The sequence below is a fragment of the Accipiter gentilis genome, chromosome 10 (genome assembly GCF_929443795.1).
Source record: "Accipiter gentilis chromosome 10, bAccGen1.1, whole genome shotgun sequence".
Lineage (NCBI taxonomy): Eukaryota > Metazoa > Chordata > Aves > Accipitriformes > Accipitridae > Astur > Astur gentilis.
Window position 1 is genome coordinate 23,763,714 of NC_064889.1, and position 27,973 is coordinate 23,791,686.

General features: G+C 39.0%; 2 protein-coding genes and 1 non-coding gene across 5 annotated transcripts; 1 reads left to right on the plus strand and 2 right to left on the minus strand.

Annotated features, from left to right (window-relative positions):
* The first annotated feature begins 3 nt into the window (after positions 1–3).
* On the plus strand, positions 4–18,516 carry DIS3L (DIS3 like exosome 3'-5' exoribonuclease). The gene is made up of 17 exons (XM_049812274.1): positions 4–157; positions 3,416–3,569; positions 4,365–4,493; positions 5,148–5,283; positions 6,285–6,461; positions 7,366–7,444; positions 8,406–8,585; positions 9,589–9,758; positions 10,552–10,713; positions 11,435–11,682; positions 12,555–12,647; positions 14,141–14,674; positions 15,536–15,690; positions 15,799–15,977; positions 16,326–16,471; positions 17,960–18,134; positions 18,208–18,516. The coding sequence occupies exons 1-17, from the start codon at positions 22–24 to the stop codon at positions 18,514–18,516; spliced, it is 3,162 nt and encodes a 1,053-aa protein (XP_049668231.1). The 5' UTR covers positions 4–21.
* Positions 18,186–27,714, minus strand: TIPIN (TIMELESS interacting protein). Of its 3 annotated transcripts, none has more exons than XM_049812276.1 (8): positions 27,314–27,714; positions 26,519–26,676; positions 25,183–25,270; positions 24,149–24,224; positions 23,042–23,164; positions 22,434–22,497; positions 20,402–20,599; positions 18,186–20,016 (listed from the first exon to the last, which is right to left on the minus strand). In XM_049812276.1, the coding sequence occupies exons 2-8, from the start codon at positions 26,649–26,651 to the stop codon at positions 19,859–19,861; spliced, it is 840 nt and encodes a 279-aa protein (XP_049668233.1). In that variant the 5' UTR covers positions 26,652–26,676; positions 27,314–27,714; the 3' UTR covers positions 18,186–19,858. The 3 variants fall into 3 exon arrangements, with proteins under 3 accessions (XP_049668233.1, XP_049668232.1, XP_049668234.1); XM_049812275.1 differs by having other exon boundaries at positions 27,072–27,714; XM_049812277.1 differs by lacking the exon at positions 27,314–27,714 and adding an exon at positions 27,007–27,025.
* On the minus strand, positions 21,379–21,515 carry LOC126044166 (small Cajal body-specific RNA 14). Its single transcript, XR_007507601.1, has one exon. It is a non-coding gene; the product is annotated as a small Cajal body-specific RNA 14 (non-coding RNA).
* Positions 27,715–27,973: the final 259 nt, after the last annotated feature.

Genomic DNA, 27,973 nt, shown 5'->3' on the forward strand with positions numbered 1-27,973 from the left:
GCGGGGCCGCAGCTTCCCGCCATGCCAATGCTCCGCACGGAGAAAGTGCTGTTGCTGCGGAGCCAGCAGGGCCGCTCGGTGCGCGTCGTGCGGGAGCACTACCTCCGCCCCGACGTGCCGTGCCGCTGCGCCCTGTGCCGGGCCGCCTGTCCTCGCGGTGAGGGGGCTGACGGCGGGAGGCTGGGGGTCGGGGCTCCTGGGAGAAGAGGCAGGAGCATCCGGACTGCCAGACCCGGGATCGCCCGGGGGCCGAGCTGGAGCGGCGGGCAGCTTGGCCCCGGGGGTCGTTGTGCCTCGGCTCACGTAGGCCACAGCTGGGTGCGGAGGGTGATCCCTGGGCCGAGGTGATTCCTACGGCCTTGGCCGGCGGGGAGGCCGGACGGGAACCGGCGGGACCTGGTGCGGGGTGCGGAGAGCAGCGCAGGGGGGCAGCGAGCGGGACAAGCGGTGAATAAAAGAGGAATAATGAGGGGAGAGAGCCGGGGAGGAGGCGGGGACCGGTGGTGTGGTGTGCGGGAGCCGGTGGGGCGTGAGGGGGCCGGAGCCGTGTGGGCCGCTGAAGGCTCGTCCCAGACCTCTCCTCGACCGTCCCGAGCCGGCTACGGACGGCGCTGAGCAACAGCGTGTGAAGTCGTGGAAAAACCAGGCGGTGCCACATCAAGGATATAGCATAAGTACTCCTTAAAAGTAAAATCTTTCAGGTACAAACGAGGTGTTAAGAAAAGAGAAAAAGGAATTGAGAAGTTGGTTGTTACAGGATTTAACTGCGAACAGTTTACAGACAGTGATGAAAGGCTAAAGGATAATGCAAGTTTCACACTTTCCTTTTTTTAAAAGATCCTTTAAAAATGCATCCATTTCTGCAGGGTGGTGGTTTATAGCATGAATTAAATTTTGTACGTACCTGTTAAGTATTAATGGGGCCAAGCCATTATCTTGAAGTGATTGTAATTCTGCATCAGCAGTTATTTCTGTTAAGTAATTAAATGTAATTGCCTGTGTTATATCTGGCCATTTCGGAAACAGTAAGACTGCCAGCCTCTCTGATATCTAGATTTGTTGTTGTTTTTACATGCTCTGGTGCTGTTATGTGCATCATAGATCATCATGTGACCTTTGGTTGATATTTCAGGGTTTTTTTGTTGTTGTTAAATAGCACAATTTATTTGGTGCAGGAGAATGACTGGCAAATAACTAACATAATATCCAGCCTATTTAATTCAACCACATTATTTGCTTACCTAAAATAAAAGGTTGAGAATGTTAAGGTTGGTGGTTTTTTTTCCTTCTGAACTCTATTTCATGTAGATGTTGTCACTTTTGGTTTAGGTGCCTGTTGCTATTCAGGACAGAAGGTAGTGTAGTATATTACTGCTATCTAGGATGTCAGGACTAGTGATAGTTGCTGCTCTCTAATGTATTGCATTTAGTTATGAATTCCTTAAGGATAAGTGTCATGGTTTAACCCCAGCCAGCAGCTAAGCACCATGCAGCCACTCGCTCACTCCCCTCCCCCAGTGGGATGGGGGAGAGAATCAGAAAATAGTAAAACTCATGAGCTGAGATACGGACAGTTTAATAGGACAGAAAATAAGAAAATAATAATGATAATGATGGTGATAATAATAATAAACAATAATAAATAAAATTACTACTAATAATAAAAGAATTGGAATATACAAACAAGTGATGCATAATTCAGTTGCTTACCACTCGCCAACCGATGCCCAGTTAGTTCCCAAGCAGCAGTCTGCTCCCCCCTGGCCAACTCCCCCCAGTTTATATACTGGGCATTATGTCACATGGTCTGGAATACCCCTCTAGCCAGTTTGGGTCAGCTATCCTGGCTGTGTCCGCTCCCAACTTCTTGTGCCCCTCCAGCCTTCTTGCTGGCTGGGCATGAGAAGCTGAAAAATCCTTTACTTAGTATAAACACTACTTCGCAACAACTGAAAACATCAGTGTATTATCAACATTCTTCTCATACTGAATCTAAAACATAACACCATATCAACTACTAGAAAGCTGAAACTAGGACAATAAGTTACAGGCACATACCAGAAAAAAAGTCTTATCTCTCTTGCCATGCCTAACTTCCCCTCTTCTGGACTTAAATGTAAATTGTGCTGTAGATGAGTATCAGAATATGTCCCTTTGTAATTATTCTAGGTAACTCAGTGGTGAGGTGAACATTTGTTTTCATTCCTGACTCTACACAGTGTGCTGAGCAAACTTATTTCATGCACTGTGAGAGACTGCCTGCATAAATCACATCTACAGATACTTGTAATGGTATGCTGTGCCTACTCAGAAGTTATTCTGATCTAGATGTATAGGTTACGCAAGGATAGCTTAATATGGGCAGATTACATAAATCTTCAAGTGACATTTCACTTTTAATGCTCTTCTGAATTATTAATAAATATTAGCTTTCTTGTGTGCATTCTGCCATCATCCATTATATGCTTTCAGTGTGAGATGTAGCCATGTTACTGTATGCAGAATTATGCCTACTGGATTCACACTTCTAGTGATCACAGTTAATAGACAGATTGTCCTGTGTCAATTTCTAAGAAGTACATGAAAATAACCTGACTTGTCAAGATCTATATACTTTTATTATATATAATTTGCCTGCACTGTGGTAAGTTCAGCAGTTCAATGTTGATGATATCATAAAGGATAAATAGGCATTGAGAGAAAATATAGCAGAGATCCCCCCGCGCTAGCCCCGTGCAGAAGTTTATTGGGTAATCTTTGAAATATCTAAAGCAGTTAAACTTATTAATTTTGAGGTACATTTTAAGATGTCATCTGTGATGTGTTGGTTGTGGTATTTTGATGGCGTATTCCTAAGGGGTGGAGTCTCTTTTGAGAAAATTAGCAATGACAGTTAATAGTTTAGATTCAAGAACATCTCTTTGCAGTAGCATTGCTTTTCTCCACGTGTACCCTTATCTGTATTTTTTAAGGAAAAGATATAGAAAAAGAGCCTGCTGCAAATGGGTAGTGTTGAACAGAGACATCTGTGGAAGCAGTGTAACAGAAGTACCCTTTGAAAATTCCATGAAAATATATTCTGTGGCAGATGTATAGTCTCTCTTTCATATGGAAATAGAGAAAAAAGGACTGTTACCTGCACTCTTAAAGTTATATCCTTTTCATAATGAAAGTGGATCTTTTTCACTCATTTGGATAGAATTTGCACTAAATTTTGGCATCAGTGGATGCGAAAGGGTTTTGTCACAAATTTTAGAGATCGTACCATAGTAGTCATAATTTTGTTCATTCAGAAAAAGAGATGTGTATACCTTTGGGCATACACAACTCTAATTTTCTGACATCTGAAAGTATTTTTAAGAAATCAGTATTGCAACTGCAAGTTTAAACCTTTAAACTCTGAATTATATTTTAGATGGCAAATTGTTATCGGATGATGTTACACATTATGTTGTCCCTGACTGCAAGGTTGTTCAAGATTACCTTGAGATTCTCGAGCTTCCGGAGCTGAAAGGTATTATTTTCATGCAAACAGCATGTCAAGCTGTGCAACATCAAAAAGGACGCAGGTACTTATCCTATAGTAACGTACTTTTAATTTAGATTGAAATAAAGATACTAACTTTGTATATTCAAGCACTGTAACCCACGGTCAGCAAATAGTACTGTGCTTGATTTGTTTTTCGGTCTTTCTCAAGTGTCTTAGTGTAATTTTACAGAGGGGAAAGAACTGTGATCCTTTGTGATCCATGGACACCAAATGCACAACAGAAATGTCAGTTTTCACTCGATAGGAGCGATATTAAACCCGTAGCATTATTAACTAATCAGATGGCTTGTGACAGGAATTAAGGAGACTTTGCAGTCATGACATATCATATGTGACAACTAGATTATGGGCATGTTTTTGGTTTGCTGTATTAAAGACTGAGCACTTGTCTTTGGGTAGCAGTTAATACTATTATATGGTACTTACCTTACCAGAGGTTAACTTATGTATTGCCATAGCATATAAGAGAGCAATTTGCTATCAAGGTCTTCCTATATTTCTAAAGCACAAATGCCTTTAAAGAAACAGCTCTTGTCCCAGAAGTGACAAAATAAGTTCCTGAACACTTACGACGTTTTGTGGGGCTCACTGGCAAACAAATATGTTTAAAAATCAGAAGCATTCATAATGGATATTAGAAAAGCTTGCTTACAGATGATGGTTTAGGTTTTATCATCAATGGTGTAATTAATGAACGCATTTCTTTGTGCATGACAGTACTTTTCCTTGAGTTTTCAGCTGTATTTTCATCTGGAGTTAAAATAGCATTATCAAAAGAAAGCACAAGAATGTATTTATCTTTTTCATATTCCAGACAATACAACCATTTACGAAATCTAGTAAAGGATGCCCGTCATGACTGTATTGTGTTTGCTAATGAATTCCACCAGCATTCTTACTTGCCAAGAGAGAAGGGAGAATCCATGGAGAAATGGCAGACCAGGTTTGTTTCAACTTACATAGTGCTATGCTGGACAACATCATGACACTGTATTTAGGAATACTAGCATGCATTGGATACGTAAGAGTTCATACGCTTGCTCTGCTTAGCTCTGGAACAGTTCACAATAAGTGAAAGTCTAGATTGTGCTTTTGTGATTAAGAAAGTGTCAACACTGTTTTCCTAGGAAAATAGACGAAAATGTACTTAATTAAATGTAATAATGCTAAAAAAAAGCTGGATTATTTGAAAGTTACACAGCCATTTTAAAGAATGCTTTAGCATAATAAATCGTTCATGCACTCCTTATAGGACTGTTAGATGTAGTGTTTGATAACCTGCAAACACCATAGCATTGGAGTCTTGGCAGTTCCAACTTGCTTTTAATAAACTTTCACTCAGAGGAACAATACGTTATGTTGCAGCTAGGGCACAGGTGGATGTATTGGAGAGGAAACATTTTATTTTCCTCTGTTCTCCTGGTGCTTATGTATGGCACATAAACATTGTTGCAGGTACAAAGTTTATGTAGCTTGGTGTATATATCTCAAAAGTATGAGTGTTAAACCAAAATCTCTTTTATACAAAGCCTGCTAATGTCTTGTGAGTAGCAAATGAGATATGCCAGAAATCTTATTTCAAACTTTGCTTTTCTAGGAGTATTTACAATGCAGCAGTCTGGTATTACAATCACTGCTTGGGTCAGATGCCAGTTGTTATGGTAACAGAAGATGAAGATGCAATCAGGCAGTATGGAAATGAAACAGAAGGAGTGTTTGTGATTTCCTTCAAGGTAATAGGCCAGAAAAATAGAAGAAGGTTTCCTTTATGCAGCATCAAAATGATGAAGCAAGTACATTAAAGCCCAATGTATAGTGCAAATCATTTCAGAGTTTACATTGAAGAAAACTATGATGCTAGCTCATGTCTTCATTTATCAAAGAAAGCAAAGATATCAGTCATGGGAATGTCATAAAAAATGGCGGCAGTGACAAACCAGAGAACTGAAAAGAAACACAGCAGCTCTAAAGACAGAGGTCATCTTTCCTGTGAGCCCTATTCATTGTTTTCCTTGTTTTTAAAGATTTTGGCATTGACAAACAATAATTAGTTACCTCAGCCAGCTGTCTAAATCTGTCATACAAGCAGTCCATAAACAGCTGTAGCCTAAATATCCATCAGCATTATTCTGCCAGTTTACTTTAGACTTGACTACTTAGGATACAGCGATGCATGAGAAAATAATTCATTCTTCATTTAGTTGTTCATCTCTGATACTGCTTGTATTCAGCGGGATATGTGGATGGGAGGTTTATTTTAGCTGTGAAAGGATGTTGAGTAAAACCAGGACCAAACAGATTTACCTTGAAGCTATATAAAAATTATGATGCTTGATTTTTTTAATTGCTATGAGGCAGTGGAAGGTGGTCCAAATGTAGCATACAAAATCATATCAAAAGTGTAAAAATAATAGTGGGTCACCAATTTGATTCTGCTATGGCACTGTACAAGAACTATGTAGCCTGGATGGGGTATATTGGTAAAAGTTTGTGAATCTCTAGTCTAGGATGCTGTCTTAACAGTCATGCCTCCTTTGTTGTATTTAGCAAATGAGTTAGGTTGAATCTGGAACAAATCTGTGGTGTTTAGAGCAGACACGTCATTACCACTTGGAAGTGCTGTTTGAGTATAGCATATGAGACAGCTCTTGGCCATTATGGGCTTTCCAAATGCATTATTAAAAGAATAGAGACCTCTAAATACTTTCATGTTTGTTTATATATGTGCATACAGAATTACTTGGATAACTTTTGGCCTGACTTAAAGGCTGCCCATGAACTCTTTGACTCTATACTTCAAGCTCAGCGTGAGCGGGAGAGTGAAAGCCAAGAAAACAATGGAAAAGAATATCCTGAGCACTTACCTGTGGAAATATTGGAGGCTGGGATCAAATCTGGAAGATATATACAGGTAATTTGCTATATAGAGAGCATACACAGAACAATACAGTCTTGTACTTGGTTCCTTTAGTTGCCTGAATTCAACTGATTAGGTAAAGAAATACTGCTGTAGTGGGAAGAGGGGAAGAAAACAAAAAAGTAAGAGGGTGGAAGGGATTAAGATTCTTAAAATATTTCCCCTACTTCATCTTGTGAACACACAGGGTTTTTTTCTTTTGGAGAAGTTGAAATAAGAATTTGTTGTTGAGAATCTTAAATTTGCTGTGGATTTTTCTTCAGGTTGATATGTGATACACCTGTAAATTGAGAAACTAGGTGTGATATGAAGCAGCTAGATCTCATTCGTAAATACAAGTAATGCTGCATAAGGGCAGCATTTCTTCATTTGCACAGAGATCTCTCAGTTAGTGAAATTAATTTACAATTTTATGGCTGTTCTGGGCCTTAATATGGATTGTTGGTGGACAAGTGTCCTCTTAAAATAATTTAAAGATTTAGAGGTAGTAATTTGTTCCTTTCTTGACAATTTCAGTAGGGAGGTGAGAACAGAATATGAACAGAAAGACTGAGGGTTTTCTTTCTTGTAGGAATAACTCCACTTTCTGTGTTAAGGCAGGCAGCAAAAATAATCTTGCACTGCCTGTGCTTTGAATAAAAGGACCTTTATCATCTTGCAATTAAATTGAACATTTAAAAGAACTTACAATTCTTTTCCAGAAGTGGGTACTTAAAGTTCTTCACTGTACATTCTCCCCCTACAGAGAGAACAGTTGTGTTCAAAATAACCTACATATCAATAAAAAATACTAATTTATGTAAAAATAATTGCAAAACAAAAAATTTTATACTTTAAAGTTGGCTATTTAGAGGTGTGACTGTTTCATTCTATTTATCGGTTTGTTATTTTCTTTTAGGGTATACTGCATGTCAATAAGCATAGAGCGCAACTGGAAGCTCTTGTTCGACTTCAGGGATTTGGCAGCAAAGAAACAGGTGAAAAGACAATGAGAGGATTTACTCAATGCCTTTGTGACACTGCGTGTTTTGCATGAAGCCATGTAGCCATATGTACATAGCTGTTCAGTTATTAAACAAGATGAAAGCTAAGATACTCCAATGCTTGGGTTATTTCATGGGCCAGAAAGGAAGCTGAAGATTAACCCAGAGGGTGGTCCTCATGAGAAAGCAATACCCTTTATGTCCTCCTTTCTCTTTCTTAGTAACTTTGGCTATGTTTTGGACTCTTATCCTACTAACAGGTTTCCCTAGACCTTTTCTGAAGTTGAATGCTGATGCAAATTGGTATCTCTGTGCTTTGCTCTAATTTCAAATAACCACTCATTTGACTGAAATAAACATTTGCATATATGTTGGCAGGATTAGGAAGCTGGTCATTGTGAACATAATAGGAAAAATGCCTTTTGGATCAGATTGGAACACCAGTATTGTCTTTCTGGTATGAGTTAGTAATAAATACATTTGAAGGAACAGCCTGTTACACTTGCACAGATATATTGTCCCAGCTTTCACTAATAAGAACTTTCAAATGTTCCTGTGATAGACCCTGCAGTCAAACCAGTGTTCAATATACTAATTATTTTTTAAAAACTTGTTTTATTCTGGACCCTGCCCAGAATCTGGTGGCAGTGGTTTCCACAGTTTAACTGTGTTGTGTGTTTCTAAAGCTGCTGCTTAAGAACAATGAACTCATCCTAGCCTATGCTGCTTTTTATCCAAGAGTTCATTTACATAATGGCTTCATATCTCCTTTAAAAAAAAAAAAAGAGGAAAAGTTTTAATTTTCTTGCAATATTAATTACTTGCCAGTACTCCTTTTGGAAGAGATCATATTGCAAATGTCATTTTCTGTTATTTCAGCAGAATGCTGCCAAGAGTAGAGGGATTTGAATTTTTTAGCAGTTTACAGTTCTGTTTCTTTTTATTTTAAATTTAGAACTTCAAAGTGACATCCTTATTTATGGGGCCAGAGCTCGAAATCGTGCAATCCATGGTGATGTTGTAGCTGTTGAGTTACTACCTTTGCAGGAATGGAAAGGAAAGACTGTTGCCCTTTGTGAAAATGAGACTGAGGATAAAGCACCTGCAGACACCACTAGTGACCCTATGCCCACAGGTAAAGTAGATAGTGTGATACAATGTTTTGTCAAGATTACCTCACTTCCTTGGTCCAGGCTGTGTTGTACTCTTCATTATATAGTCCCTTCCCTCAATTTCTGTTATTGTCACGTTTTTTGCACCATAGTAAATTTGAAGTGATCATCCCAAATTAAAGCATTCTAACATATCCCAACAAGAAGGCTGCTAGATTCTTTCTATATGTGAAACACCTTTGGTGTTTTTTTTCTTTAATTCCATTCTCAGATATAGCTGAATTGTTGTAGTTATCTTCCTGAAATACTGAGTTTGGAATACTTTGCTACCTGAATACATGCTGTCATTCTGCACAGCTTTAGAAGAGACGAACTGCCATTCTAATACAGACCAATTTACCAGAGTGTGCACTCAAGTCCTCCACTATCAGTGTTGATGATACAGAAAGATAATAGCATCCTTTTAATTCCCTGATGACAAATAATGTTAAAGATGAAAAATTTTTTGTTACGTGAAGAAGTAACATTATAATGTGACATGCCTGGGTACCATGGGAACTTAGAGTCTTATTTGAAAATATTACTCTGCAGATATAGCTACATCTTAAAAGTTTGCTGAGGTCAGAGTTAAAAGTTTTAGGTGGTTAATTCTCTTCCTGCAAGAAAATGCTGTTTGATTTTGATCTTTGTGATTAATAATTTTCTGTATTTTTTACTAGAATTGGCCACATTTCAGTAGTAGTGGGAATCTCTCTGAATAATTTATGTACTGTATCAATTGAAATCTATACAAGGAGTTAGTCTCCACATAAATAAAAGCTCATTAAAATCTGGCTGTGCCAGTGATAACTTATAACAAACTTGTATTGTTGTCTGCATACCATATATTGTTAGCAATTGTAATACAGATTTGTGGACACATTAGTTCATATTACAAAGCAATGAACCTTCTATACCTCCCACATATTTGCTTCATGTTCCTGTTTAACTCTTTAATGTACAGCCAACAATGTTCCCTATTAAAAGGTAAAGTTGTTGGAATCATTCAAAAGAACTGGAGGGATTATGTGGTCACTTTCCCCTCTAAAGAAGAGAGCCAGTCCCAGGGCAGAAATGCTCAGAAAATCCTTGTTATACCTTTGGACTACCGAATTCCCAAAATCCGGATCAGTACCCAGCAAGCTGAAGCATTACAGGTAATTTGACAAAAGTGTTTCTCCGTTCTGTGTTCCTACAAAATCATGCGGGTGTTATATGCTCTAATGACGTTTTCCTTGGCAAAAACATGGCTAAAACTATTAATAAATAGTTAAGTCTGTGAGAGTAGTTCAATTTCTGCCTTGAAGGAATGTGTTCAGTTCCTGTCAAAACCACATCAGCTTCAGGTAATAAAGCTTGTTTGAGTCTGGGCCACAGTCCGGGTATCCTGAGCATTTATATACTAGTTGCTTTGGTTTTTTAGATAAATTAAAGGTCATATTAGGGGTTTAAATTGTAATACCCCTTGCGGCTTTATTGGATCTATGACTGCATATAACTTTGATGAAAGTAGTAAGGAGAGCTTATCATCAAATAACGAATTGTGATGATTAGCCTGCCGTTGCTGTAGAAAGAACAAACATGGTTTTGTTTGTTCCTAGCCGTTTTTACCTTGTAATGTTAAGCGCTTCTTCACAGCCAAGAAGTAAATTCCAGTTGTTTCTTTTCTGGCATAAGGATATTTGTGTACATCTTGGTTTTGCTTTTATTTTTTATACTTTAAGATAGAGATTCTCCATATTAATGACCCCAAGTGGGTCTTTGATAAGGAAATAAATGTAATTCTCAGTATTCTTTTGTATGCTTCTCATTGTGGGTTTCTTTTTCCTTTATATAAAGTTTTCAGAGTTGCCAGTCCCTTTGGATAGCATTGTTTGCCCCTGAAGGAGTATTTATATTGATTGCTTGTCAGGAGCAGATTGCTGTTCTAACAGAATTGTCTTGCTGCAGGATTATAGAATTGTCGTGCGTATTGATTCTTGGGAGTCAACTTCTGTGTATCCAAATGGACATTTCGTGAGAGTTCTAGGAAGAATTGGAGATCTTGAGGGGGAAATTGCAGCTATTCTGGTGGAGAACAGCATTTGTGTTGCCCCTTTCTCAGAGATCCAGGTTAGTCTTTGTGATTAGATACATTCTTTTCTGTTGATTTCTAGGATCTTGTTTCTCAAAGAGGGGGATGCTTTTACAGCTGAATGTCTCAGTTGCCAACAGGTTTTTGAGAGCTGAAAACTATTTATAGATTATTTTTCTGGAATTACTTTTGGATCAGTGGTTCTACAGATACTATGAATTTTCAAGTCAAGCGTGATTTTAAGATAATCTGTTTGCTGTGAGGAGATGACTACAAACTCTTAATTCTAATTTGAGGTAGACCTTTAAGATGTTACTGTCTTTAATATGTGTTTATGGTACTGATCCTAAAGGCCTGGTCCTACTGAAGTCATTGTCTTAAATCCTTTTGTCTTCAACCAGGAGAGGAACAAGCTCTCATAGATAACTATTTTGATTATACATACAATTAATTGGAAGAAAAACAATGTAAAAACCCAATATGCAGTGGTTATGTTTGTGCGAGCTTTAATATCACCACAATAATATCAGTTGTTTATAATAATGCATAGCACTCTTTTCAATTCTGTTTCATACTTCCTATAAGGTAAATGTAATAGACTGACTTGGAAAATGCAAGGAAAGAAAAATTTGTGTTGGATGAAAAAAGTACACAAAACAATTAATGGTGTAGGAAAGGAAAAGCTAATTAAATCTTATTGTTGGCTTCTTTTTGTACAAAAGATATAAATGTATGTTCATCAATAATGTTTTTGTACAGATGAGTGAAATGCCTGTGAGTTCTTCAAAGAATCCTTGGAAAGTGAATCCAGAGGAGGAAAAAAACCGTCTTGACTTGAGAGACACACACGTGATATTCAGCATTGACCCACAAGGCTGTGAGGATGTGGATGATGCGCTCTCGGTTAGAACTCTGCCTAATGGGAATCTAGAGTTAGGTGTCCACATTGCAGATGTAACTCATTTTGTGGCAGCAAATTCTTATACTGATGTTGAGGCCAGAGCAAGGTAAATTATTTTCTAAAAATTAGAAAATTTATGGAGCTTAGGAATTTGTGATACTACCCTAAGGAAACATTGAGAAATATTGGAAGGAAGGAAACATTCTTTCTTCTTTTGTGTCATGGAAACAGCTTATTAAAACTAATATATAACTAATGTTATTCTGCTTTTATTTGGTTAAAATAGGCCTGCTGGGAAGAAAACTGCTTTCTGACCTACTGCTTCACCTTTTTACTATGAAATTGCTCTTTTCCCCAAATTTATGATTTAAGTTTATCTTTCCCTAATCACTACTGTTTGCTTTATAGTCTACTTTAACATTTGTGATTTGAAGTATGTACAAACAACTTGTTTGCATTCCAAGGGAGATGGTTCTTCACACAGAACACAGAACAGCCACAGAGTGGAATTAAGTCTTACATAAATTTAATTCCAGAGGTATTTGGCAGGCTTATGTTTTAATATTCGATTTTGTGTTTTAATATGCCAACTACTCCATTCTTTTTTTTGTATAATTGCCACTGTTTTGAACTTACACTGCTGAATCACTTCATGAAATGTGTTCTTTGTAGATGCAAAGAAATGTAAACTGTATAGCCATTAAATGACCTCTTCTTAGTTAAGCAGATTTTGTACAGCCCTAGTTCTGGCCTTAATGGCAGTGGAAGATATGGAGGAAGGCAAAATCAGGCTTGTACTATACAAATGGTTATTTAAATAGTTTACTTTGGTATTGCACATGTGTGTGTTCTGTAAGAATAACCTTTTAAAATCATGCTATGTGTCTTGTTCTGCTGAAGCTATGCTTACACCACAAACTGCTTGGGAGACACACCAGTGAGTCTTTGTGAGAATAATAAATGTATTTTATTCCTCAGGGCAACAACTTACTATTTAGCAGATCGTCGTTACGACATGCTGCCCTCCGTCTTGAGTGCTGACATATGCTCTCTTCTTAGTGGAGTCGATAGGTAAGATTCTGAGGAAAGAGATTTTTACAAGTAATTTAATTATCACTACCAGTCTCTGTGTTTATCAGTTGGTTGGATGTTTTTGCATTGTTACTAGATCCTCAACTGAAAGAATAGTGTACAATAAAAAATACCTTTCAAGTCTACCATAGGTAGGGTGAATGCTTTGTAATACTTTACCCTGCTAAAATATATATGGGCGCTGAAGCATTTTGTTTGAGCAGGACAATCCAGCTGAACATACATGTAATCCATGCAAGATTCAAACCATAACATGAAACAACTGAGAAGATTGAGGTTGGTCTTTTTCTTTAAATGAGAAAAATGTATTCCTGAAATCATTAGTTGTTGGCATACTACCCCATTAGAAGAGGTCTTGTAATACTTAATCTTTCATCATTGTTGAATCTTTTCTTGGATGAAATTGACTACTCACAGAATAGTTCTGATGCAAAAGCAAGGTTTCCTACCTGTATTAGCCCTGTGGAGGTTTCCAGAGAGCACCATGAATGATTTTTCATGTAGACTTTTTTTCACTAAGTGTTAAATGTCCAACTCTGTAATTCCATGATCAGTTTTATAGGGCTTCTCAGTACTGCTGCTAAGAAAGGGAGAGTGAGGGCGATTCTTCCCCAACTCTGCCCCAGTCACAGATTCCCAGTGCTGCTTTTAGGCTGGCCTTAGCAGTCATGTCACCATATGATAAACTGATTTGGCTGGGGAAAAAAAAAATTAACTTCATTATTTTTTTCACACAGATTCTGAACACATTGTGGGTGCTCAACAATGTTATGTTACCTATTCCATAGTAACTGCTTATGCACTTGCTCTTTGAATTGTTGCTGTAAGCGAAGTGGTAGGGAGTCACAAAAGCTGAAATACAGTATTGTACAATGACCATCTTGTCCTCCAGTAATGTTTACCCATACCTTTAACAACTTGATTTGTATTTAAACAGCAACCTAAAGGTGAAAGCATCTTTGTTCTTCACTTGTTTTTTCACATGGGTTTCGATCTGGAGTGCATGCACCCATGTGAATGATTATGTTTTTTACTATTGTCCTATTCCTCAAACATTTTATTACAATTACAGGGTTAGTTGCCTCACTGGCATGAGGATATGCAGGGTGCAGATATGTTCATTGTGGATGCATCTGACTAATAGAATAAATATTAATTAAAATAACGGTTGCAGTGTAGCTGTGCTTTAAAATAGATGTGCCCTTGTATCTTAGGGGTCCTTTGCCTCAACAGGTGGATTGAAAATACTGCTGACATAGTTGGTCCTTATTTATTAAGTTGTGATACACGAGACTGAAAGGCAAGTGCATTAATTAGTGGCATTGCTGACCACTGGTTTGTTTTGTGAAGAAAAAGATGTTTCCTGTAAAAATAACAGAATGAAACTTGTAAATTTTTAACAGTTGGATGTGCTTGAAATGACAGTTTAAGTCAACCAGAACTATTTACAGAATTGTGATCTTATCTTTAAGGTATGCTGTAAGTGTCTTGTGGGAATTAGAAAAAGAATCATACGAAATGCTGAGAGTCTGCTACAACAAAACCATCATTCGATCTGCATACAAGCTCGTTTATGAAGCAGCACAGGGATTATTAGATGGAGACACAAGTGTCATTGGTGATATCCTGGAACTGAAAAACTTGGATGAAAGAACTAGACAGAAGAAGTTAGCTGAACTGGTTTGGGCAATATCAAAACTCACTGATATAGCACGACACCTTAGAGCTAAGCGATACAGCTGTGGTGCTTTGGAACTAGAAGGGGTAGAAATCCAAGTGCAACTGGATGATAAACGCGAAATCTATAGTCTCATCCCCAAGCAGCCGCTGGAGGTGCAGGACACTGTAGCAGAATGTATGATTCTTGCCAACCACTGGGTGGCAAAGAAGATTTCTGAACATTTTCCTCATCAAGCTTTGTTGCGTCAACACCCTCCACCACGACAGGAATTTTTTGCTAGACTTCGAGAATGTGCCAGTGCCAAAGGTTTCTCAATAGACACACGGTATCTTTTATTACTTATCTTAAGCACTTTAATTAAAGTTAAGCCATTAACTATTTGGCTACGTTATTGTCCCAAAGCATTACAGTTCTCAGTATCAATGTTAACAGACGCTGCATAGCAGTTCTTAAAACATTTACCATAACCTTGCTGTGAGCGGGAGGTGATGTTCTAAACAAAGAGAGGCTGCCTGCATTCTGCTGGCTGTGCTGAAAGTGGCAGTATCTGAATAATTTTAGACATAACCAAAAATAATTTGTTCAGTCAGTGTGTAGCGGTTGAGCTCTGCAATGGCCTTGTTGGCACCGTATTTCTTGTAATAGTTGTGTAAGAGAGTACTTGTTTAAATCTAATTCTGTGCAATATAGTCATTTAAAATGACTCAAAATGATTCCGAATTACTTTGTCACGATACTGTTCTTCTTTGTCAAGAAGGCTGTGAGCTTCATCATATTGGGGGGCATAATTTCTGGACATCATAGTGTGTGACAGGCATCAGTAGTCCCTCCTTTTACTTGGATGTCACCTTGTCCCATTTGGCTCTCCTGTACAGAACAGGCTTTGGACCAGCTCACCGTCTGTTTTGCACAGTATAGACTGGGGTTTTTCTCCAGTCCTTCTTGGTTCTCCAGGTTGCAGAAGACAGGCCTGTTAGTGAAAACTTTTTTTTCCTAAACATTTTTCTAGAGCAGAGCTGTTAGTAAACTGTGTTGAAAGTTTTAAGATTGTTCTGCTTGTCATTCACATTTTTATATTAATAACTATTAATCAATTTTTGTGTGCTTTTGTATGCTATTTTTTAACTATAAACTATTGTGATCAGGGATAGCATAATTATCTTCAGAATTACCACTTTTTTGACAGGTCTAACAAAACATTGGCTGAGTCTCTGGATAAAGCAAATGACCCATTGGATCCAATTGTAAATAAACTGTTGCGATCTATGGCTACTCAAGCAATGTCTAATGCATTGTACTTCTCAACTGGCTCTTGTCCCAAGGAAGAGTTTCATCATTATGGTATCTTTTCACTTTATTTTTTATGCTGTTCTTGTTACTACTTCTGAACTGTTGGGTGGGAGGCAGTTGATTGCTTTGATTGCTTACCAATTCCTTCTGTATTTGTAGGACTTGCCTTAGAAAAGTACACTCATTTCACTTCTCCAATTAGAAGATACGCTGATATTGTTGTCCACAGACTCTTGACGGCAGCAACGCTGAATGAAACTAAAAGAGATGTTAAGGATTATGTATTCAGCAATAAGGATCTTCAGGAATTGTGCAGACATATTAATAGCAGAAAACAGGTAAGACAGTCATTGTGTGTGTCTCCTTATGTTTCTATGCTGCCCTGTGGAAGGGGATACCAGTCCTGACTGCGGCTTTTGGGTACTATGACAACATAATATCACTTGGTTTTATTTATAATGCTTTTGGTTTTTTTTACTTAAATACCAGTTTTCTTCTAAGAGTGGTAGTAAAATTGACTTCATACTTTATCTGTACTACATGTAGAATTTCCTTTTAGGTGTAATTTCTCTAGGGGACGGGTAAGGGAGTTAATAATGGGAAAAAGAAACCATGGAAATCAAAGCCAAACAAGGTTGTTTAAATATTTTGGTTTTGTCTTCTCTTTTTGTGGGGTGTGCTTGCAGGCAGCACATCGTGCTCAGAAACAGTCTACTAAACTCTTCCGGTGCATGTACTTCAAAGACACAACCACAGAAACAGAGGAGCGCTGCATAGCAGATGGTGTTATTTACTCAATTCGAACAAATGGTGTGCTTGTTTTTGTACCAAGGTCAGTTGATGAGAGCTTGGACTGAGCTTAGAAATAAGACCTAAGTGTTACTAGAATGCTGTGAGGACACCTCTGGTCTTTGAGAAAGTGTTTATAGCATAGCCTGGTGTTGACCAATGACTACATTTTAGGTTTTTGTTGTAAATCACAGCAGTGCTTTTCTATGCATTCACTCTGAAAAGGAGTTCCTGTGAGGAAACAGTAAGACTCTGCTGTACAGTATGTTTTTATTTCAAAACATTAAAAGGACGTTTTTTTGCCTGAGCAGCTGCTAGGGGAGAACAATTACTGGAATATTTCCCCCCCTCTTTTTAAAAACAATTGAGAGTGATTTTGCAAATCACAAAGCCATGCATTCCTCAGCACTCCTGTCCTTCACTACCACCTGTAGTTTATGCAGGCTAGGAGCACCTTTTGAGCAGCTACTCCTCGTAGGCAGCAGGGAAACGTAGGAGGGGTTACATGGTGCTGTTTGTGGCAGTTAGGCTCTTCCAAGTGCCTGTATCTCAGCTCAGCTCTGATTAACGCTAGTAGAAAGCAACTGTTTGCATGAAGCTAACACTACATTTCAATTTCTGAGCTTTTAAATCTGTATTTTAAAGTATACTAAATGTGCTCTGCTAATGTTGTAAATAGACTAGTGAACGATGTAAGAAGGCATTAGTCCGCATAGAACTGGAGACCACTGTCTTTCGTAAGACTCAGCCCGCTCTTCAAGCTGTGGGGGAGAGAACTACCTTTCCTCTTCCTGGACATTTTGGATTAGTTAATGATCTATGTGTTTGTGCATTATTGGTAGTAACACTGTCTACCTGGCTAGCTAACAGGTATGAGAAATGCAGGCATAAGAACTCTTCTTAAAAAAAAAAAAACAAACCAAAAAACATGCTACAGCAATGTTAGGTAAAGCAAACCATTACATGAATACCCTGGATGTCATGATACAGCCAGCGCCTGCTTAAGCCTGGCCCCAGACTGAGCTTGGATATAAACCAGCTTGATATAGGTCTGTTGTTTCCAGCATTCCAGATGGCGTGGCTTGGAGGCTGAAGAGCCAGAACCTACCAAAGCAAGGCCTCCTTCCAGAGAACGCAGTGCAAGTACACTGCTGGTCTTTATGTAACTTTTTTTTTAATGGAGAACTGTTTCCTCCCCATGCTGTCTGGAATAACCTGTAATGCTGCTCTCCTTCCATCATCCAGCCATACCAGGCTCCACCCAACACCTAAGACAGTGGATCACTGAGTGTGATTTACTTCTGCTTCGCTGCTTTCAAAACACTTCAGTCACTGTCTTCACGCTGTTTTCAGGTATTGTAGGGGTTTCTTCAACAATGCCCATCAGCGTCCCTTAAGCAGGATTATGAGGCTACAGTGTTTGCCCCTTTACATTGCTTTTCTGTAATCCTAGCTAGCCTTCTCTTCATTTCAAAATTAAAAGAACTGCTAAGGGTGAAAATTGTTAGAACAGTTTCTGCTTTTTTTGTAGATACGGAATCAAAGGTCCTGCATACATGAAAAACAAAGAAGGCTTAGTCATCTCTTGTCAAGGTGATTGGAGGTGTGAGTGGAAGCCTGGATCACTTCATCGCTTTCAAAACAAAATTACTTCCACTCCAACTACTGGAGAATCAGTTACATTAAGCCTTTTTGATCATATTACAGTGAGTATTTAATCTGAAGGAAGTAAAAGGAAATAGCACCATCAGAAATAATAATTTTTGTATTGCTTTTAAGGTGAAAATACACGTGCAGACTTCACGCTGCCATGCCGATACAATCAAGCTTGAAATCATCAGGAACGCACCATACCAGACTTCAGACACAGAGGTTTCCCAGAATTTTCATGTGGTGAAACCTGATGTAGCAGAAGAAGTCAGTCAGTCTGCAGAAGCAGTCCAGCATGCCCAAGAAAAAGCAGGAGTTGAAGTAATTGATGAAGACTATCAGGAGTACTGCCAGACCAAGGGAGCAAGCTTATACCAGCTGCTGGAGGAGATTAAGGATTTGGCACTACTAGATGTTTCAGCTGACATTAGAACTTGAACTACAACCTAGCACTATCTGCTTCTTGATGTTCTGCTCCTATTCACTTTGTATGATTTTTCTTTTTTAAAAAAGCAGTCTATTTTAAATATTCAAGAGTCCTTTTAAGAAACTAAATGTCTATTTTAAATAAAAATTATTTTTATCTGGTTATGAACATGTATGAGTTTTTACAAGATTTTATACATGATAAGTCTCATATTCCAGACTAAAGACGGTATGGTGAATTCTTTTAACTACCATTCAAAAAGTAACTTTCCCATGTCATCCATAAATTAAGTTCTTAAAACCCAAGTATTTCCTACAGCTGTTGGCTATCTTCCACTAAAGTTTAGTGAGTTTAGCTCATAGCTGCAAGGATATAAAAAGCAAACTCCTTCACACTAATCTAGGATACAGAATTCTGTTTCTTCAAATCCCCCAGCTGCACATCTGGCATAAAATAACACCTGTTGACGTGAACTTATTTCATCTGCTCTAAGTGCTGCTCTTGTCTTAATTCAGTTTCTAGAAATACAGTTTCTGTTACAAACAACAGTCTCCCGTGTGCTATGGGAGAGGGCAGGCTTAGGGCTTTACCATTATGGCAATTCTTGATCATGCTGCAAAAGGGAAAAGCTGTTGTGGAAGAAGGAGAAACAAGACTGTAAGAAGAGAATGAAACAGAGCCTTGAGACAGAGAACAGACTCAGCCAAAGGAAGGTAACTGATTTCGTCAGAGCCAAAGCATGTTCTCCTAAGGGGATGTACTTGTCTGTTAAGAGATGTCCGACTAGCACAAGGAATGGGGAAGGTTGGAGGGCCTGTAGCTGTAACAGCCTCATACAAGCATTTCAGGTTTGACTTCTGAAATTTAATAGCTTCTGTTTTATAAGAAAAAGCTTACAAGAACTTTATAAGCAAGTTTAAAAAAAAATCCAGGACACCAGTTCAGACATAGCACCATCTGCTATTGTATATATCTTCTATTAAAAAAACCCAACACAACGTTAATAGACATTTCACCTGTCAATATCCCAGTTAATTCCATTTGACATCAATTGTAAACTAAATTCAAAGTAGGTCAAAAAAAATCATTAACGTTTCCTAAAGAATGTTGGAGGAGGTGGAAAAGATGTCTCAAATGCAGATGAAGAACTTTGTTCAGTTTTCTGGTGTACAGAGTTGCTCATCTGCAGTTTCAAGAGAAGAGTTCTGTACCACTATACCCACGTCATGGGGAAGACTTCTGCAAAGCTTCTAGAGTCAGAGTGCAAAACGCCAGCAACATCTCAATAGAATGGTAGTACTGAAAACCGTGGGGTCTTTCGGTCAAGGAAGTTATTCAAAGTATAAGGAAGGGTTACTGCTCCTCACTGGCACATTCCAATTCTGCATCTCCATCTTCAACTTCTGTAACAGCAACCTCAGTTGTGGTAATTTGAGTGTCTTCAATAAGGTCAGTGGGATCCTGAGTAACTGGAGTATTAAATTCCTCTTCCAAGTAATTAGTGGAGAGCTCTGTTGAAAAAAAAAAAAGAAAACCAAAAAAAACCAACCCACAATTTCCTACCATGAGAAAACACTGTTGCTGTGTTTAACCGTGGTTTCTATCACCAGAATCACAGTCTGCAGGAAAGCCAACTCCAGAGATGACTGGAAAGTTGAGTTTCATTTCATCCAAGCCAAAGCTATCACAACTTTTCATGACAAGTAGGGAGAGTAGTTCTGACTTAGCTTTGGAGGAGTCTAAAGGAACACGGTTTAAAATTGAGAGTTACACATTTTGCTACTTACTAGAAAAGCAATCACTAACATTTCCTTTAAACTGACTCAGCAGCTCAGTTGTATAAGCTTCTCAGCCTACCGACCTTAACATTAACACTTAAGTTACAGAGTTAATTACCGTTGTGTTGCAGCTGGCTGTTACGCTGCATCTTTGCTTGCCTACGTTCCAAGGCCAGCTGCCTGTTCTTCTTGATTCGCTGCTGTTGCTCTTCTGTGAGAGTTGTACCAGACAGAGAATTGAGGAGTTCTGCATTTCCAGAGCCAGAACGTATATCTTCAGTGGCTGTATCCAGTCCATTGCTTTCCCCTCCACCATCTGGTTAAAGATGAGGGGGTTGGGAGGGGGAAGAGAGACAGAAATCAACACTTTCAACCCAGAGAGATCTACTGCTAAGTATCTGTCATTTTAAAAGCATTTCTATGACACCTGAAGATCATTCTGTAATTCAGTTTTAATGGGCAATTTTCTGCCTAGGTCCACATAGCTGATACTCAGAGTATACAACAAATGCTTATCGGAGATCCCAAATGCACAACAATAATAAATGCCTGAATTTAGAGAAGCATACCTCTGTCTACTATGTTAGCAATCATGAGCTGTGCTTGAAGGTTAAAAACAGACAGTAAATTCAGGCAATCCTTACTGAACAGCCAAATCATTTTCTTCCCACCCCTACCAATATGACACCATCCTTTGGTAAATGGCAGGACTAGTTATGGGAATCAGACAGAGGTTCAAATATAGACATTGAATAGTCAGTTTTGAATTCAGTGTGCTACTGTTATGGAATATTTACTCATCTGCCAACTTTAAAACATGCAAAATGGACGTAGTCTAACTCCGTTAGACAAACTTCATCCCCCAACAGAGAAGCAAAGCACTCTTTCAAGAGTGCCTAAGGCCAAGTATGCTTGTGCCTCTGCACCACTTTAAGCCTGTAAATAGAGAAGTTAGCCAACAACAAGGTTTTGGTTTTTTAATGCAATACTCTAGCTTGAGTTTTTATCTCAAGTTTTTCAACTGAAGACTGACCAGTTGTAACAGTACACTCGCCAACATGGTTCAAGAACAGATCAGCACCACCTTTAAATACAAATGTATGGAACCATCGCACAGAAAAATCTGATAACTCTACAGACACTGTCGGCAGGAACCATTTGCTTTACTGTTTGTGGCTGCTTATGGTTGCATTCCATTTCTAGCAAATGCAGCCAACAGTGAAGACAGCCACACATCACTAACTGCCCAAAGGTTATCCCCACAGGTGAGGCAAGGTTTTACCACTGGTTAACTCATCCACCAGAACACCTTTCCCAAGCACTGGCTTGGGGGGAGGCTGAGGTTCATGTGAAGACACACCGGACAACGGGTAGGTAATTGTTTCAAGAGACCCACAGTGAAAGCATGAACACCTGCGAAGGACCTTAGGAACAACTATGAAATCCTCTCATTTCTGCTAATAAAGTTTCCTTCAAACTATGAGATGAACTCTACTCCCTCTTTTTATTAAAAAAAAAAAGTTCATTTCCAGTCTATCTAAAAACATCATCTGATTAGAAGAGACTCTTGAATTATCTACTTGTTAAGTGACTGGATTTTGATATTGGAAGAAGAAATACTCAATAGTAGCTATATGCCAAGACTGACAGACATAATAGTGCCTACAAGCATTAATAAATACTTTCCCTATAAAGGACCCCAGACCCTGACTGCACTGTAACAGCTTGTAGTATAAACACTATAATGAGTCTCCGATTTCTGCATTAATAAGATCCAACAGCTCTTCAGACTGCACCTCATAAGAGTACAATACAAACCAGTATGTTCACTTAGTAATTGCAGTTTTGTGGGTTTTTTTTAAGAATATTTCTAACAATGCTGGTAATAATACCCATTAATAATACCATGCACTTTTTAAAATTTTATATACATATATATATATATATATATATGTAGCATTTTAGTCCCAGTACCGGTTCTGTTTTGTAATTGTAAGTCTCACAGAAGCTTGGTTTTAAAATAGAGGACCACTCAACAATTTCTTCTACATTTGAAAAACATACCATGATCATTAATTTCTGGTCAGTAGGAGGGGAAGTAAAGTAATTTTAAGCATTGAACTACTGAACAAACAGCATAATGAGCACACCTTCATTACTTGCGAAGTCTTCATGTAAAATAGGAAGATCAAGTCTAATCCGCTTTAGGCAGGTCTGCAAGTGAGAGGTTAAAATACTGATATTTCATCTGTAACAAAATCTTTTGTACAACACTGCTATGCTTTTAATACTACTCTCAATTTCTCTTTACACTTTATTACTCTGAAATAAATACTCCTTTCACTACTGTTTGACCAACAACTTGTAATGCTGTGGATCATTTTGCTAGTCCTTTGTCCATCACCTAGCCAGATGAAGCAGCATTCTTCATAAGTCTTCTTTGCAGGTTGAAACGTTAAAAAATAACCCCCCTAAAATCAACCAGTGCCAGCACTCTTAAGCAAATTACTTTGGTTAAAGATGGGCTGAAATCAAAGCCAATTCTCTGAAGTAGTAATTCAAATAAAGAAAGGTTAAATGTAACCTTAAATACTGGAAAGAGCTATTTTTAAAAAGAGATAAATTAATTTAAATAACATTATAATCTTTAGCAGTATCCACAAATTAAGTCTTATTTTGTTGCATAATTGGTCTCCTAAACCTACCTCTTGGACTATTCAGTACTGCATAAAGAGAAACTGACAGGAACAACACATACCTGAACTTCCTTTTTGTTTCCCAAACACTCTACTCTGTCAATAAAATCCTCAAACTGCAATTTTGGAAATAGTCTATGAGCCCAGTGTTCCATATGTCGTATGAGTGTCTTCAGGTCCTCTGCCTAGGACATAAACCAAGACATCCAGCTAGTAAAAGCTGACTGAGTAGACTGCAGAGGGAAAAAGGACAGTAACATTTCTGAAAACATTAAGCATCTGCAGCTTGAAAGTCTCTTGAAAATTTAAGTAATATGAATGTGTGGGTAACCTTTCCTCCCACAATCAAGTCTGTAAGCGCAATTTCAAGCTATGAGAAGAATAGCCATCCGAGTTCAGGAAGAGCATTTGCATATACTGTAAAACATCCAACAGGCTTCTGTGAAGTTGCCCTGAAGCCACCTAGGTCTGAATGCAGACTGAAAAAAAAAAAAAGCCAAAGGGGCACAGCTGGCTTTTATTTTGATGTTTAGAACACACAGAAAACTTTACATCTAAAGAATCTTATCTAGTGAAGATTTTTTCTCAGATCAGTAGTACTGCCTAGTTTCTTTATGGCCCCAATTGTAAATAGGAAATATATACCGTGAATGTTCTCTGTAAACCAGAGACGCACAGGTGTCTTTGCAAATGTGCCAATAGTCTAATGATAGTTAAAGAAAAATAAGCTTTGTACGTTTAAGTGTATCCAAAACAATGAGACAGTTTGGGGTAGAGGTGTCACAACTGCCAGAATATTTTCACTAACAGAGGAAACTGATCATGAAATGAGATGGTGAAGGCATTCCAGACGCAGTAGGCAGTCTTACCAGCCTGCTCCAATTTCTAAAACCTCTTTCTATGGACAATACAAAAAGAGTCACAGACATGATATTGTAGTTTTGGAGTAGAGGAAAATAGTTTTAAATTCAAAACAGGGATTTTGTTAAAACATTCATGTTTGTTTTTTTAAATTTATGACTACAAACCCCTTCAGGCTACGTTCAAATACTGCTAGAAAGCTGGCTAACCAGAGCGCAGTATCAATTCTCCCCATATCAGGTAGGCAGCAATCTATCAAATCTAGATTAACCTCCCAGGAAACAAAACAAAAGCTCACTATGTCTTACCTCATGCCCTTTACCCTTGAACTTTACATTATCAAACATGTGTCTTAGTGCCGGAAGTCCTCTTTCTGAAACTAACCTGGTAATAGGAAATGGGTGAAATTATTTGAAACCCATACTTTTCTTCTTCCAATTAATAAAAACAACTCCCTCCCCACTCCCACCCCCCAAAAAAGAAACACCAGCACACAAACAAAAAACCCTCACATTCCTTTAAATAGCCTAAAGCTACAGAGCTCTATTTGCAAGATGTACAGACTTAAAAGTCATTAAGAAAACGCACAAAATAAGATAAAGACTGCTGCAAGTCCCAAGACTTTTTTTTTTTTAATTATTTTTAATTCATCATACACGTATTGCTAGTCCAAAGAGCTTTTGGCTTTTGATCACATGGAAAGAAAATTGAATAGTCAGTTCTAGTATCTATATTGGCCAAGTAAAACTAGTTAGATGCGTGACCAGAGCATCCACTTGTGGTATCAATGACTAACTTCATCAGTGTATTTAAAATGGAAGAAACTGAAAACTCAGATTCTTTCCATTGCTTATAAGGAACTTACACCAGCTTTAGCGATAACAGAAAAGAAAATATTAAAATCCTTTATACAGAGTTTATCTAGTTTGTACAAAAGTCAGGTGTAAGGGTACTTTAGGTACTGCCTTACAGTCACCATTGTATTGAGGTTTTATTTTGAAGCAGACTTTAATTAAAGAAAGAAATGTACGGTACTATGAAGCAAAATAAAGAAGATCTAGCTGGAAGAGTCCTATGTATAAATAATAAATAACTCTTAACAAAATATTAGTTATGTACTAAGTTCCAAGGAGACTTCAAGAAAGTTAAACTAATAATACCATTATACAGGTAAGGCAAGGAATAGAAAGGTTGCAATACTGCATGCAAGAGGCACTTTCAGCTCCAAAACTCTTAATCTTTAACTTGGCTATGACCAAGCAGGGATCACAGTAACCTTAATCACTCTCCCACAGCCATATACCAAATTCATCACAAAAAGAAATATTCTGTAAAAAGTTACCTCTGGGCATCTAGTTTAGGCATTGGTCTTTTAACTGCTTTCCGTGTAGCTACAGCAGAATCCTTTGTTTGTGACTGCTGGTTTCCATCTGGTTCCAGTAAAGAAAATAACATATTTCAAGCATATAATGCAATTGACATGAACTCGAATTACGTCATGTAAATTTTAACTTTCTACTCTATCAAAAAGGCAGCATCACAACTATTCCATTGCAGGTATAGTACTCCAAACAAATGTCTGCATATTTTACCTTGCTCTTCCCACAAGAGAGATTGGAAATAAATCCGTCTCTTCAAAATATACTGAGGAACCAACTTTTTTAGCAAAGTAGGCTCCTTGAAAGGGAAATTTCCTAATTTTAGAACTTTTATATTGTATTTCTGATGAGAAACGTATGGAGAGTAGATGATGTTCTAAGAGTTAAGAAACCCAAATTATCAATAAACGTAATTTGATAGGTGTGTCCCAAAATTTCCACTTATACATCTGAAAGACAGACCTAAACCACCAGCGCTGCCTTCAAAAAATAGAGAAAGAGGCAATGTGTGACCACAATCAACGCGTCTTTCAAGAACTAAATTCCATATACTTTTTGATTAGGGCCAGTATATATTATTTGACTGCAACAGACAAGGCACCACTGCCCATCTCATCTCAGAGCTAGCAATCAGTTATCATACTGATTTCTTGGTTTACTTTTTGTTACTTTCAACACCAGGAATTCAGAAGTTCTCCTTTTCATGTAGCAAGGAATTAAATCTACTGAAAATCCTATTTTCTAGTGAACAGACAGAGCAGGGATCAATGAAAACATATGTTTAACACTACAGGCAAATGAGTAGAAGTAAATAATAGTTAAAATAAAATTTTTATACTTTCTATTGGCTTGTTCAGTACACAGTAAGATTTTTTCAAATGCAAATAATTAAGTTTTACTGTCCTGAAGTGTCTTGGACTTTTCCTAGGTCACATACTCTACAAAAATCTCCCTGGAATACTACATTCAACACTCTTACCACTTCTGAAATCCAGGTCATAAAGGGTAACTATAGATCACCGCTGTATAATTATCTTCACCAACATTTTGTCAGAAGAGCTTGAATTTTATAAAGATTCATTTGTGTGCATATTTTCACAGACTCTAAATAAACTTTTCCCACAGGCTTGGAAGCATAGAATCGATAACAATTTAAATTTACAAACTGCTTTCTTAACTACACAAGACTATTTTTATGCTAAACTCAAGATAGTGAAGTACCACACCAGTAATACCGATTTCACAGCATTTCATTGTCTATACTGCAAAATTGGATCTTTAGGGGTCACAGGTGTTCACCTCCATTAGCTTGAGCCCATTCAACATCATCTCTTCCTGGAGAGGCAGGAGGTGGAAGAGGTGGGAACATTTCATCTTCTGTATTCTCATAATCAGGAAGATCAAACAAGTTGTTCTCTAAAGGATCTATCATGGCCACAGATAAGTTTTTTTCCCTCCTGCAGGAAATAACAAAAGCATTTAAAGAGAAGCAGAGAGAAGAAAAGGCTGCCACAGAAGCAGATAAACATCAGTTATATACAGCATGTCTACAGCTTTTCCAGAAAAAAAGATTTGCCAAGCAGAAAAATTAGCGTTGTACAAATTAAGTAGCAGATACTACACAGAGAGATGACACAATCCAGCATCACCAGGCCCAGTAAAAAAAAGGGCTTGTCATGTTTCAACTCATCAGTTACCTGGGAGTGGCAGGCACGGGTCACAGGAATAAAACAAAATAAATGGATTTCTAACCAAAGCACTTAGAAAGCCAGCTGTTTGCCACTCACGTCCTTGATCATCAAAGACTACGGGGAGGTGGGGTAAGAATTCCTCTCTCTGATTTACAGCTTACGCACTTAGAAACGCAGTCTGGAGGAGGATTCCCCTTTTCTGGCTCTTCAAATTAATCTCATTCCAGAGCACATCAGCTCAACCGGGTTTAGGATGACCCGCTCTCACCACGGCTGCGTTCCTAAGGCTTCAGGAACCGCTCCGCTCTTTTTTAATGGAAAGTTGTTTCTCAGACGGCTTTAGTAACGAGAGAAGACCCCGAGCAGCTCCGTCTACACCGACCTTCGGAGGTGAGCTCCCTACCTGCGGGCTGCGAAACTCTCACGGAGGCTGAGGGAGTCGAAAGAGGACAGCGAAGGAGCTCGCCAGGATCTCCAGGGCCAGACCTCCACAGCTACAACCTGCCAGGCGCCACGTAGGCCCCGCTCCCCTCACACCGCCAGAGCTGCCCCGGAGGCGTGCTGGCACCGAGGGGGGAAGCTCTCCCCCTCCCGCCGGCCGGAAGCGGGGCGAAGAGGGCTTCTCGCCCTCCTTCTCGGGGGAAGACAGGTCCGCGCCGCCTCCCGCGCACACCTGAGGGAGGGAACGGCGCTCCGAGCCTCCCGCGCACACCTGAGGGAGGGAACGGCGCTCCGAGCCCCCCGCGCCGCCTCCGCTTCCTGCCCCGGCGAGCGGCGGGGACGGGCGGGCCGCGCGCCGGGGAAGCGCCGCGAGAACCCCAGGTCTCGCGAGCTCCGGGGCGGGTCGGCTAAGGAGAGCGGTCAGCAGGCGGCGGTTACGTGCCAGGGCGCATGCGCGGCAGACCGGCGGAGCCGCTTTTGGCGCCAAAACCCACTGGGCGGGGCTGCGCGGCGCTCTTGGGGCCTTTGCCAGAGGTGGAGCGGGCGGTTCCTTCGCCGCCCTTCGGGTGAGCCTCAGTGTCGCCTCCTCAGGCAAAAAGTTGCTGGGGATGAGAGTTTTATT

Bases quoted from the DNA above. Each gene is read 5' to 3' on its own strand.
- DIS3L (XM_049812274.1), top strand. From the start codon at position 22: ATGCCAATGCTCCGCACGGAGAAAGTGCTGTTGCTGCGGAGCCAGCAG. The intron at 11,683-12,554 runs GTAAATTATTTT...TTTATTCCTCAG, and splicing joins GATGTTGAGGCCAGAGCAAG to GGCAACAACTTACTATTTAG. The intron at 14,675-15,535 runs GTATCTTTTATT...CTTTTTTGACAG, and splicing joins GGTTTCTCAATAGACACACG to GTCTAACAAAACATTGGCTG.
- TIPIN (XM_049812276.1), bottom strand. From the start codon at position 26,651: ATGATAGATCCTTTAGAGAACAACTTGTTTGATCTTCCTGATTATGAG. The intron at 24,225-25,182 runs GTAACTTTTTAC...TCCTATTACCAG, and splicing joins CCTAAACTAGATGCCCAGAG to GTTAGTTTCAGAAAGAGGAC. The intron at 20,017-20,401 runs GTAATTAACTCT...TTTTTTCAACAG, and splicing joins CAGCCAGCTGCAACACAACG to AGCTCTCCACTAATTACTTG.